Source organism: Moschus berezovskii, chromosome 8 (genome assembly GCF_049115385.1).
Source record: "Moschus berezovskii isolate FMDL1 chromosome 8, NW_MosBer_1.0, whole genome shotgun sequence".
Lineage (NCBI taxonomy): Eukaryota > Metazoa > Chordata > Mammalia > Artiodactyla > Moschidae > Moschus > Moschus berezovskii.
Window position 1 is genome coordinate 8,616,629 of NC_142467.1, and position 13,807 is coordinate 8,630,435.

General features: G+C 41.4%; 1 protein-coding gene across 11 annotated transcripts in view; it reads right to left on the reverse strand.

Annotated features, from left to right (window-relative positions):
• Positions 1 to 1,145: 1,145 nt before the first annotated feature.
• The window catches only part of PAM (peptidylglycine alpha-amidating monooxygenase), a 174,931-nt gene continuing 162,269 nt past the window's right edge, over positions 1,146 to 13,807 (reverse strand). For 2 of the 11 annotated variants that reach the window (XM_055429802.2, XM_055429795.2), the window contains 3 exons: positions 5,564 to 5,767; positions 2,624 to 2,677; positions 1,146 to 1,977 (listed from right to left, as the gene is read on the reverse strand). In XM_055429802.2, coding sequence (XP_055285777.2) covers positions 1,802 to 1,977; positions 2,624 to 2,677; positions 5,564 to 5,767 — 434 coding nt within the window. In that variant the 3' untranslated portion in view covers positions 1,146 to 1,801. Of the gene's footprint in view, positions 1,978 to 2,623; positions 2,681 to 5,563; positions 5,768 to 13,807 lie in introns of all 11 variants that reach the window. The other 9 variants (XM_055429801.2, XM_055429794.2, XM_055429805.2 and 6 more) reach the window with 5 other exon arrangements.

Here is a 13,807-nt window from a genome sequence, read left to right on the forward strand (position 1 = left end):
ATTGGCCAATAGGTTTGTTGGGTTTATCAATCAGAGCTTATGGAAAAAATGTTAGGAACATCTTGGCTACCCAATATGTCAGAATAGTGCTGTTGTGAGTCTACATTTACTAATGTGGTGAAAGGGGCATAAAAGAGCGGTCAGAGGGAGCAAAAGTGTGTTTTCATTCGACAAGGAAAGAAATCTTTCAGTTAGGTCAATAGGGTGTCAATTATGAGGGAAAAGAATCTAGGCTGTTAGATATTTTAAATAACTTAGGTAGAAGACAATTCCATTTTTTTTGCAAGTTATTCTATATTGTTTTAATCTCTAATATGCCACTACTGAGATGCCTGAATTGCAAACAGGCATTCTGAAGAAAGGGTTTTAGAGTCTGAAACTACCAGGTTCCTACTAAACTGCACTGACAGTTTACAAAAAGTATGTTTTAAAAGTAATTTGTAGTCACTGTAAGATGGAATATTTCTACAAAATAAATGGATATTTGGAGTAAAATTATTCTTTAAAAAGAAAACCATTAGTAGTAACCTACACTGATGGATTAATTTGTATATGTAATTTGAGACACGTTTCCTCTTAGCTGCAATCACCTTTTATTATTTACCTTCTAATTGTTATACAAGCAAAAATCCTCTTTGAATTTTTTAAGAAAGCCTGGTTTTCACATGTATGTAAACTTATGGGCTGGTTTTTAATTTATATCTGCTACATAATAAAATAACTTCTTAATTTTAATACAATGCACTTCTTTTGAAACACTGAATAGGTTTCAGTTCAGTCAGTCAGTCGTGTCTGACTCTTTTTGACCCCATGAATCACAGCACACCAGGCCTCCCTGTCCATCACCAACTCCCAGAGTTCACTCAAACTTATGTCCATCGAGTCGGTGATGCCATCCAGCCATCTCATTCTCTGTCGTCCCCTTCTCCTTCTGCCCCCAATTCCTCCCAGCATCAGAGTCTTTACCAGTGAGTCAACTCGTTGCATGAGGTGGCCAAAGTATTGGAGTTTCAGCTTTAGCATCAGTCCTTCCAATGAACATCCAGGACTGATCTCCTTTAGAATGGACTGGTTTGTGTAATTATTACAAAAGCTGTATACAAGTTCTGCAAATATGCAAAAACTGCAAAATACACTCTGACAGCTAATGCTCTGAAAACACTTTATTACACAAATTACATTCAGATTCTGAAAATAGTGATCTAACAGTGTAACCATCTAAAAATAAGACATCCCCAAAACACGCCAACTAAGGAAGGAAATTAAAAAAAAAACAATTTAAATAGAGACTTTTTTCTTTCCCTTGTTGCAATATAATGTTAGTGATTTTAAAAAAATAGGAGATTTAGCAGCTTTGCCGTCATGTAGCACAGAGTTTCTCTTCCCTGCCACAGGCTGAGAATGCAGAGCAGGAAAGGCACCAAAGAAAGACACTGGCGATGGAAGCGCGGCTGGGAGAACACAGTTCAAGCAGAGAACGGATTGTTTACAAACTACAGAAAAGTCTCAGAAACGCAGGTGAGCAAACCTTCCACCCCTAAACGACTAGCGTGACGGAAGAAGGGGATCGCTTCTCTATCCTATGTTCATGGAAAGACAATGGCACGGTGAATGAACTTTCAGGAAACTCCTCAACTAGGAGCAGAAGCCAACTAATCCCAAAGGAAGTAAATAAAGGGTGTACGGTCCCACACAGACAGGTAAAGTTTACAATTAAATACGCAAAACGCTTAACGTGCTCAAGGGAAAGGAACCTGGCATCCTTGGTAAACCTTGTCAACCTAAACCAAAACCCTGTTTCTCAGGAAGAAGGGGCTGGGGCGGGCGGTGGGGCCGAGTACTCTTCTTCGGACTCGCTGGCGTCCTCATCTTTCTCCTGGTCACTTCCTTCTGTGCTGAGGCGGTCGAACCCCTTCCGGCTGTAGCCCTTCCGGCTGGCGAAGAAGTTGCCCAGGTTTAGGCCTCCGCCTCCCTTTCCTGGAGAAAGCGAACAGGGACAGAGGATTGAGGTAAGGTCTGCACAGATGATTCGGTTTCCTTGTAAATTCTTCTGGGGATGGGAAGGGGCAGGTATTAGAGAGGAGGGAAAAAAATGACTGATCCGACAGAGTCAGAAAGATACGACTCCACAGGTTCATTAAAATAAATAAGGAAAAAAACCCCACAAAAACCCAGGGCTCGCCAGGATTATGTCTTTCTGCAGGATTGTTTCAGCTTTACTTTTCAGCTCCTACTTTCATCAGGCTCTCGGGAATGGACGTCCCCTTGAGCGGCTCTTCATTACGGTGACTTTATGAAAAGGTCGCCTTCACTACAACACGCGCTGACACACCGACAGAAGTGACGGAAAATTCGCTGAAGACAAACAGGGCGAGATAAAAAGGCAGGAGGAGAATCCGACGACAGAATCAGGGTGGGAAAACGGAGCTGGGGACTGGCTGCCGCAGTCACACACTTTTGGTTGGTGCATGGTTTACATTTGGCATTTGCCAGGGGTGCTGTGTTACATACAAGGAGCCTAATTTCTAGAGAGAAAATACAAAGTATCTCCTTGCTTTTGAAAAGATAGGAGCCTGTTGACTGCGAATCAAATGGGAATGATTCTAAAAGGTCACACGCATACCTCTAAGTCTTCCCAGAACTCTTCCCGAACTGGCCTCAACTTTACGTTCAGAATCTGCTAGAGAAAGAGGGCATATTTCAAAACGAGTCCCAGTCACCCTCCTCAATCCATGGGCCCAGCTTTCAACACAAAATAAGGAATTAATTCCTAAATGATGAATAACAAGGTCTGGCTCTTGTCTGTACGTATTCTTAGAATTCTAAGAGGGGCAAAAGGGAACGTATCATTGTCATGCATACAAGGGCCAGAGCTGGGTTTGACTCCTACCGGGGTCTCTTACAGACTGTGCAATCTCAAATACTTCTCTGAGCCTGTTTTCTCTTCTGAAGAAAACAGGACCAGTGACAATCCCTACCTCTCCATAAGCATGTGACATGCTTACAAGCAGTGCTTGGTATATACCCAGGAAATGCTCGGTAAATATTAGCTACCTTTATTAGGACAAAATTAAAAGTTACCCATAATTTGTAAAACCTTGGAAGCTTTGGTTACTACAATTTAGGAATATTGGTCTGAGGTTTTATGCTTTCTATTAAGAACAGTACATGTCCTGATTGAGGAAGCTTTGGAAGCAAATGTACAGCATTTGCTTTTTACATAAGACCGAAGGCAAAAAACTTTTGAAACCCTGAGTATCTGCAGCCATACACGGTGACCCAAATTCTCGTTCCATGAAAAACTGACTTTCTTTCCTTAGGCGGAGACTGAACTCCGGATGGACTTGGTTTCTCCGCGTGCTATGTATCTTACTGCGCTCTCTGCCCTGCTTCCAACACTCCCTTCCGGACTGTGGTCAGGAAAACAAGGCTCAGGGTTCTCCCACGACACCTCTAACAGGAGTGGGGGCGGCATGGCGGAGCACAGAGCAAAGGTGGAAGGGGAGGTGGCAAGAGAAACAAGCAACAAGGGAAGGGGAATTTGATAAGATGGGTAGCAAGCCGACAAACGAACACTGTAAATTGCACAGGGATGCGGGATGGTCTTTAGTTTTGCATCCCGTGTGCCCAGCACAGTGTCTGATGTGAAGCTGACAAGCTATACGGGTGTGCTGAGTAAGTGGAAGGCCTTTCACAAGGGTTATTAAAACCTTCACAGACTGGATAAGATCTATCAGGACCAAATGTTGAAAAAAGGTGAGAGCTTGGTATGCTTTTAGAATTAAATGTATTGGACTGAACCATATAAAGCTGTAATTTCTTAAATAAAACATGATTGAACATGAATGGAAAAACGGTGAGAGGCTGGTATACTTTTAGGATTAAAACAGAATTAAATGTATTCAACTGAACCATATAAGGCTGTAATTTTTAAAAATAAAACATGACTGAACGTGAATGACAATTTCATATGGTTCGACCTTGGTTCCTGTCTTCCCAACATACTCCTGTGGACAATATTCTGGTTAACAGCACCAGGCACATGTGCTAACAGCAAAGAGGTGGATACCAAAGCTTCTTGACACCCCAGCTACTCCTCCTTTAAGTGGGCCGATTAGCAACATTCCTGCTGCACCCCGCCCCCAGGCCTCGTGTATTTCTGATACTCCATATATTTGTCACTGTACGTACCATCCTCTATTAATACCCTTATGTGCCATTTCTCTTTTACGTCTTATCTATTCCGTGAGCTCCAATTATTTATTCGATCCTTTTCCCAGTGACTATTTATCAAATCCTCAGGGCCAGGAACTGTTATTTGTGCTGGAGAGATATCAGGAAACAAGCAAGCACACAGGACTCTTGCTCTTTTGAAGCTTTCATCTAATTCCGTGAAGACAACAACTGCTTCTACTTGTCTTTGCCTCTGCTCAGCCCTTGCAGGGAAGAGTTAGCTGTATTTTTGAAGAGCTTTATTGACTGCACGTGAAAAGCAAGAAGTCCTAGAAAAACTCCCTTTCACAAATTATTCATTTAAATCCTTTGGTTTCGTTTTCTGTGTCAGGGCTTTGCCGTGGGTCCTGAATCCCTGCCAGTTGCCTTGGCCTGAAATCGGACCAGATGCTGTTTCTTGGTCAAATGCTGCCCACCATTCTGGTCCATGGATACCTTCCCAGATGCAGCTGTAGCCTCCTGCCTCAGGACTCGGGGACCCCGCCAAGGGGCTGTTTCTGAGAGGTGAGAATCACGAGCTGGATTATTTGTTTATTTAGGTGGATACCTTGAAAGGAACTCAGGTACCCAGTCCTATACTATGATGATGGTTTGATAAAACACTGACACCTTCTGGACTCCCCCCTCCTTCACTGTACTCTTTTAAAACTGTCAAATGGTTTTCTATGGAAATAGTTGGTTTCCTGAGAGAGGTGAGGTTTACGACAAGTATGACTTGTTATTAGTTTATTACCATAATCACTGGTGTTGTTAACTGTGCACTTACAGGTGCCAGGTTCTGTGATAAATGCTTTATGTACACTATTTCATTTAATCCCTACACAACCTCGTGGGTATTTTATCCCCACTTTACAGATGGAAAATCTCTGGCTTAGAGAGGGTAAGTAACTTGCCCAAGGTCACGGAGCTAGGAGCTAGCGCCAGGACTAGGGAAAAATAGACAGCTTCTAAAGACCTGAGCCAGGCGTTTTGAGGACTGGGCCTGTTTCTAACAGCAGGGGTCGCCTCCTTCCTGGAGCTTCAGCTAATTTATACGGACTCGACTCATCTACAGTTTCATATGGAGACATCTAATGGCTTTGCGCCAATGCTAAAAAGCAGTAATAGAGGTTGGGCTTTTATCTAACTATCCAAATTCTGAAGCTCCAGGTACATTTTTCCACTTTGATACTAACTATAGACAATATTTGGAACACAGACAATCACACTGAAAGAGGTACAGAACACTTAAAAAAAAACACTGAAAAAAAGATCACAACCAAACTTTGATAATCAGGCCACACACTCTTTCGCAGGGAGGTTCCAAATTCAAGGGGCTCGTTTTACTTGCCTCCAAAGGCCCTTGATTTTTTCCACCGAATAAATAAGGCAATGGCCAGCAGGACAACCACAGGAATAACCAGAAGGGTTGTAATGAGAACAGCGGGCACTCCGGAGCCCGGCTCTTTGACCAGCTTCTGTTTCTCTTGTATCTTCTGCAATTCTGAGGAGGCGGGTTTGTTCTCCATTTTGGTTTCAACAACTGCCTCGGATTCTTCAGGGAAAGAAGAGTTGACAATATTCAACTGACTCAAAGACTCTGCAACCCTCCCACCTGCCCCTGCCCAGTCAGATTAACAGCTGCTCATGAAGAACTTGTTGAGCTCAATGGATGTGGGGTTCAGGCTTCAATGTCTGCAGCTACCGAGCTGGTACCTGTGACTCGCAAATTCCCACGGAATGGTTTTTCACCCTTAAGTTGGTTTTATTTGATTCTACCCTTTGTTTCCTCTTTAGGTATAATTCCACAGAAGATGTATCCTCCTTTTGCATTTTTTCAAAATTAAAATGAACAGGCAACATGGTGTAAGGGACCAGAATTGATGTGCATACTGGAGTCAGATGAATCTGAGCTTGAACCCCAGTTCTCCTATATAGCCAGCTTGTGTAACTTTGGGCAAGTTACTTAAGTGATGTGGGCCTTAGACACCTCCTCTGTGTAACTGTGATGACAACAACCTCCTTCATGAAATTACTGAGCATAAAAAAAAAAAAACAAAGAAAAAAAATTAATTATTCAAATTATTAAAAAAAAGAAATTACTGAGCATAAATGTTTATCATAAGGTGCTTCGTAAGTACTTATTTCCTTGTGATTTTAGTTTATGAACCTCTTTTATGTTCAACGAATCACTGGTACCTCACATACATAGTTGCATGCATTAATTCTAGAATTAAGAGATGGAAAAAGGGAACTGTGTCCTTTCCAGGTTCTTTTCTACAGTTTCCAGCAAGTTGTAAGTGTACCTGGATGTACTGTATGTCGGTTTGTTGTTAAGGAAAATAACTTACACAACTGTTCTGTGATACTGGCAGATATGGGTAGATATCAGGCCTAAAGTACTACTTGGGAAACTGATAACAACAAAACTAAGTAAGTGATTGGAGTAATCTTAACAACTACTGATGTGAGCATGAGGTTGAACCTTGAGACATTCTTGCCCCCAAGAAACACATACATGTGTCTGCCCAAAACCCTGTGTGTGAAGCCAGAAGTTACAACCATGTCTGCTGAAAGGCTCACAAGGTTTCTGAACTTCGGCTTCTTGGTGTGCCCTTTTGCCCTATGATAAAAATTGCATCAGATGGCCTCATGGTAATTTTGACAAAGTGGCAGGGATTAGTGTTTTAACATGATCAAAGTTTAATATGTGTAGACATATTGGAAATACTTCTCCAAGGAAGCATTTCTCAAATTACTTAAGACATTGTAAATACCATTTACGATACACGCTGATAGGTTCCAGCTTTTTGCCTCTATATTCAGAGCAGGCTTCCTGCCGGGGCTCAATGATATCTATGGCACACATACACTGTTTCAGGCACTGTCCTCATTTAATCATCACATCAAGCCAATGAGTGGGCGCTTTTGTGATCATCATTTCACAGATGGCCTCACAGTTCTCACTCCCTTCCCTGCACTGTCATCAAGGGGAGACCATTATTTCTCTTCTTTTATCGAAGGAAGTGGGTCTTCAAACTTGAGTGGGAAAGGAGGAAAGGGATTGGTTCATAGATCTAAATGGTTCAAATTTAATCTAAGTCTCAGTTTCCAAGAGGAATAAGAGTATGATTCTTATTTTTCCTGCCTACTAGCTGTTTTGTCTTTTTCTTCATTATTGTTGAAAAGGTATACACATTGTTCTATGTTTAAGCAAAAAATAACAATAAAGTGATGATAGGATTTCAAAATACAGGCCAAAGATGTGGAGATTGGAGGACGTGAAATTGCTGCCTTGGAAGAAGGGTCTGCGCCTATTTGAAAGTGACTATAATCAGAGTAATTACAGAGTACTCTCTACCTGTCACTTGGCGCGTCTCCCTACGCCCTGGATGTTGGCTGTGCCAACTCGTATCTAATTTCATTTGTGAGCCTGAGCTAGGACAGAGCTCCAGTAAAAGGAAAGAAGAACTATGAAGTGGGTGATAGACTAAAAGAATCATTTTGCCATTCACAGGAAGCCTGCTGAGAATAAGGTAGTGAACTTGCTAAGAGGCACACACTGTACTTTAGAAATCCTTGCTATCCACACCTCTTCTGCACTCTGTGTCATCTACTAAAAATACTGGCACATTCTAACTTTTGGAACCAGGTGAAGTATGTTTAGATTTTAAACGATGCTCTATGTTTAAAGAATGAGGATAAAAAATTTTAATTTCCGACTGGAAAAAAAGCAATATGCTGCTCTTAGATCACTTTATAAGGGGAGTAAAAAGCCTAAAAAATAGTTATCAGTTAAGAGTCTAAGAATTTCATGCAAAGCACAGAGAACAATCTAAATTCTGTCACTTGTACTCTTTATCCTAAATTCTTTCACTAAAACCCCCTAAGAATTCAGAGCGTCCTTGGTGAAGATGGAATGGAGAAGCTCTCAGATTAGACCTGGCGGTACCGGAAGTGGGGGTTCCTCATTGACATTTTCCTGTCATATGAGATGCCAGACAGACTAAATTGACAACGAAAATGCCTTCAAATAAGCTTTCCCAGCATCTCTGCAGATACCTGGAAATAAAAATAATCCCAAAGACTGATGGATAAGAGGTGTTCTCTTTCTTCTTTAAAGCAACGCGTTTAGAAAGGGAGGTGCACTCCCGTGTGCGCTCACACACACGAGCACATGCGCGTCTCTTCCCCTTTACAGTAGGGAGAAGCCCAGAGACCTCTGGCATGGAAATAACTGGGACCGGAAGGAGAGACGTTCTAAATACAGCAACACAGCAATTACTACCCCATTCATCACAGATGGAACTGAAGGCTGAGGTTTTAGACGGCATACTGGCAAGTAACGTGTGAGAAGGCATGGAAAGTCCATACAGCATCAATGAGATTCCAGGCTTATTTTGGAGCCACTGAGGTTCAGTTCTGGACCATTTCAATAAAGCATATACTGCAATTAAGCAAGTCACATAAATGTTTTTGGTTCCCAGTGCATATGAAAGTTCGGAGAAGGCAATGGCAACCCACTCCAGTACTCTTGCCTGGAAAATCCCATGGACGGTAGGCTGCAGTCCATGGGGTCGCTAGGAGTCAGACACGCCTGAGCGACTTCACTTTCACTTTTCACTTTCATGCATTGGAGAAGGAAATGGCAACCCACTCCAGTATTCTTGCCTGGAGAATCCCAGGGATGGGAGAGCCGGGTGGGCTGCTGTCTGTGGGGTCACATAGAGTCAGACATGACTGAAGCGACTTAGCAGCAGCAGCATATGAAAGTTATGTTTATACTATACAATAGTCTATTAAGCATACAGCAGCATTGTCTTAAGGTACATCTTTCATTTAAAAAAGTTTCTTGCAACAAATGCTATTATCTGAGCCTTCAGCAAGTCAGTAACATCAAAGATGGTGATCACAGGTCACCATAACAACATTGAAAAAGTTCAAAATATTTCAAGAATTACCAAAATGTGACACAGAGACAGGAAGTGAGCAAATGCTGTTGGAAAATGGTGCCGAAATACTTGCTTAGTGCAGGGCTGCATAAACTTTCACTTGTGAAAAACACAAGTGTAATAAAGCGAAGTGCAACAAAACAAGGTATTCCTCTACTCTTTTCTGGGTTTGTTTGTTTAACGCACTAATGCCACTGGCATCTAGAATGTGTTGCTCTCCAAAAGGTCTAAGATGCCAGTGGCATTAGAGAATTCATTTCTATTTTCCTAAGACAGATTCACCATCATCATCTTTAACTGTGGGGTGGGGGAGGGGTGAAGGCTATGCTTTTGGAGGGATATTGGTGTTCTCTGTTTTATCCTTAGTAACTTCATTTGAAAGTTTCAATCCCTTTCCTAAGTTTCTTAGCATCACAAATTCTCGTATCCCTGAAACTGCCTGAGAACACAATACTGGTTCAGAAACTCTGCTATTACTGATCAGTTGTGTAACCATTCAGTGGGGATGAGTGCCATGAAAGGTTAGTGGAATTTCAAAATTTACAATTACCATGTATCTACAGGGTTGTTAATCTGGGAAGATGTTTCTCTCTCTCTTTTTTAAGAGCTGGTTGAAACCAAGCTTCTAGATTGTGAAAAAAGACAAAAACTCTTTGTTTTGGAGATCCAGCATGATTTATATTCCTTTTAGTAGTAAGAAAACAATCTTTTTTTAAAGAAAAAAAGTTTAATGAGACTCATATGGGTTCAAAGAGGACTAGAACAAGGTCATTTGGGTTTGGGTATTCCTAACTATTAAAACAGGACTGTCATGACGAGAGATTTCAATCGCGTTTACTATCTGAGTTGCTGGGAAGTTCCATGACCACATGGGCTCTGTGGTGTGCAGAGGGGGAAGAACGTGGTCAATGGGTGAGCACTGGTCACCGTGACTGGCCAACCAGGGTGGGAAGCGTGGCTGGGCTGTTCACAACAGGCCAACCAGTACAGTCTCAGAATTCCGGTGGGAACAATTTAAAGGTAAATTGGAAGTGGTCAAACAAGAGACAGCAAGAGTGAACATTGACATTTTAGGAATGAGTGAACTAAAATGGACTGGAATGGGTGAATTTAACTCAGATGACCATTATATCTACTACGATGGGCAAGAATCACTTAGAAGAAATGAAGTAGCCCTCGTAGTCAAGAAAAGACTCCGAAATACCATACTTGGGAACAATTTCAAAAACAGAATGACCTCTGTTCACTTCCGAGGCAAACCATTCAGTATCACAGTAATCCAAGTCTATGCTCCAACCACTTATTGTCGAAGAAGCTGAAGTTGAACAGTTCTTTGATGACCTACAAGACCTTCTAGAACTACCATAAAAAAAAGATGTCCTTTTCAGCACAGAGGAATGGAAAGCAAAAGTAGGGAGACAAGAAATACCTGAGTAACAGCCAGTTTGGCCTTGGAGTACAAAATAAAGCAAGACAAAGGCTAACACTTTTGCCAAGAGAATGCACTGGTCATAGCAAACACCCTCTTTCAACAACACAAGAGAAGACTCTTCACATGGACATCACCAGATGGTCAATACCGAAATCAGACTGATTATATTCTTTGCAGCCGAAGATGGAGACACTCTATCCAGTCAGCAAAAACAAGATCAGGAGCTGACTGTGGCTCAGATCATGAACTCCTTATTGCCAAATTCAGACTTAAATTGAAGAAAGGAGGGAAAACCACTAGACCATTCAGGTATGCCCTAAATCAAATCCCTTACAATTATACAGTAGAAGTGACAAATAGATTCAAGGGATTAGGTCTGATAGACAGAGTGCCTGAAGAACTATGGAGGGAGGTTTGTGATATTGTCCAGGAGGCAGTGGTCAAGACCATCCCCAAGAAAAAGAAATGCAAAAAGGCAAAATGGCTGTCTGAGGAGGCTTTACAAATAGCTGAGAAAAGAAGAGAAGTGAAAGGCAAAAGATAAAAGGAAAGATATATTTATCTGAAGGCAGAGTTCCAAAGAATAGCAAGGAGAGGTAAGAAACACTTCCTAAGTGATCAATGTCAGGAAACAGAGGAAAACAATAGGATGGGAAAGACTGGAGGTCTCTTCAAGAAAATCAGAGATAAAAAGGGAACATTTCACAGTAAAGGACAGAAATGGTATGGACCTAAGAGAAGCAGACAATATTAAGAAGAGGAGGCAAGGACACACAGAAGAACTATACAAAAAAGATCTTAATGACCCAGATAACCATGATGGTGTGATCACTCACCTAGAGCCAGCCATCTTGGAGTGCAAAGTCAAGTAGGCCTCAGGAAGCATCATTATAAACAAATTTAGTGGAGGTGATAGAATTCAAGCTGAGCTATTTCAAATCCTGAAAGATGATGCTGTGAAAATGCTTCACTCAATATGCCAGCAAATGTGGAAAACTTTAGCAGTGGCTACAGGACTGGAAAATGTCAGTTTTCATTCTAATCCCAAAGAAAGGCAATGCCAAAGAATGTTCAAACTACCGCACAACTGCACACATCTTGCATGTTAGCGAAGTAATTCTCAAAATTCTCCAACCTAGGCTTCAAAAGTACATGAACTGTGAACTTCCAGATGTTCAAGCTGGATTTAGAAAAGGCAGAGGAACCAGAAATCAAATTGCCAACATCCAATGGATCATAAAAAGGCAAGAGAATTCCAGAAAAATATCTACTTCTGCTTCATTGACTACACTAAAGCCTCTGACTGTGTAGATCACAACAAAATGTGGAAAATCCTTCAAGAGATGGGAATACCAGACCACGTTACCTGCCTCCTAAGAAATCTGTATGCAGATCAAGGAGCAACAGTTAGAACTGGAAATGGAACAATGGACTGGCTCCACATTGGGACAGGAGTACGTCAAGGCTATATATTGTCATCCTGCTTATTCAACTTATATCCAGAGTACATTAGGCGAAATGCTGGCTGGGTGAAGCACGAGCTGGAGTCAAGATTGCCGGGACAAATATCAATAACTTCAGATATGCAGATGACACCACCATTATGGCAGAAAGTGAAGAGGAAGTAAAAAGCCTCTTGATGAAAGTGAAAGAGGAGAGTGAAAAAGTTGGCTTAAAACTCAACATTCAAAAAATGAAGATCATGGCATCTGGCCCCATCACTTCATGGCAAATAGATGGGGAAACAATGGAAACAGTGACAGACTTTATTTTCTAGGCCTCCAAAATCACTGCAGATGGTGACTGCAGCCATGAGATTAAAAGTTGCTTGCCACTTGGAAGAAAAGTTATGATCAACCTAGACAGCATAATAAAAAGCAGAGACATCACTTTGCCAACAAAGCTCTGTACAGTCAAAGTAATGGTTTTTCCAGTAGTCATGTATGGATGTGATAGTTGGACCATAAAGAAAGCTCAGTGCCCAAGAATTGATGCTCTTGTACTGCAGTATTGGAGAAGACTCTTGAGAGTCCCTTGGATTGCAAGGAGATCAAGCCAGTCCATTCTAAAGGAAATCAGTCCTGAATATTCATTGGAAGGACTGATGCTGAAGCTGATGCTCCAATACTTTGGCCTTTGGGCACCTGATGTGAAGAACCGACTCATTAGAAAAGATCCTGGATGCTAGGAAAGATTGAAGACAGGAGGAGAAAGGGACAGTAGCGGATGAGATGATTGGATGGTATTACCGACTTGATGGACATGAGTTTGGATCAAGGTCTGGGAGTTGGTGATGGACAGGGAAGCCTGGTGTGCTGCAGTCCATGGGGTCACAAGGAGTTGGACACGACTGAGCAATGGAACTGACTGATTTAAACAGAAATGGTGTGAGGCTACTTTGAAATCCAGCAATTTCAGAATAAACTTCAACTGTCACCAGTCTGTAATTCTTGGAAGAACTTAAGGTGAATGAATTGGTGGTACTCATTTCTCCTCAATAGTACAATAACAATGGTTCAGAACATAGCTTTGGTGCCAGACTGGCTTAAATTCTGGCTTTACCATTTAATATCTTAGTATTAATTCTGTTCTTCAATTTCCTCACATATGTAAAATGAGGATAAGAGCAATTATCATTTGGTTGGTGTAAGGATTAAGCTTAATTTTTGTATAGCCCATTTTTTGTGCTCCATAAGTGATGGCTATTATTTATAATAGTATCAGTTGCTATTTACTTATTTTATAGTATTGTCTTACCCCTTTCAACCTTGAGCCGGCTATATTTTCTTATCTGCCTATATAAAATCCCTAAACTCCCTCTTGCTTCTCGCTTCTTTTCATGTCTTTTCCACCTGCTTTCATGAGAAAGGAAAACAAGTAAGCCTACGGTTAAGTCTTAATATTTAGGAGAATAATTTGTAAAGTAACTAAGAAATGAGCCACTTGGCTACTTAAACATTAGGAACACCTCTAGTGAGTTCTTAACTGCTAGACGTGACCATGTCAAACCCCTGCAAATAGTGAAAATGTATAAATATAAACTGAACCTAAGAAAGGGAGAAAATAATTTGACTGGGATTCCAAGTGAATACAGTAGTCTTACCAGTACCCACATTCTATTTCCCCACGCCTTACAATATACACCAAAGAGAGAGAGACTCAGATAGTAAAGAATCTGCCTGCAATGTAGGAGACCTGGGTTTGATCCCTG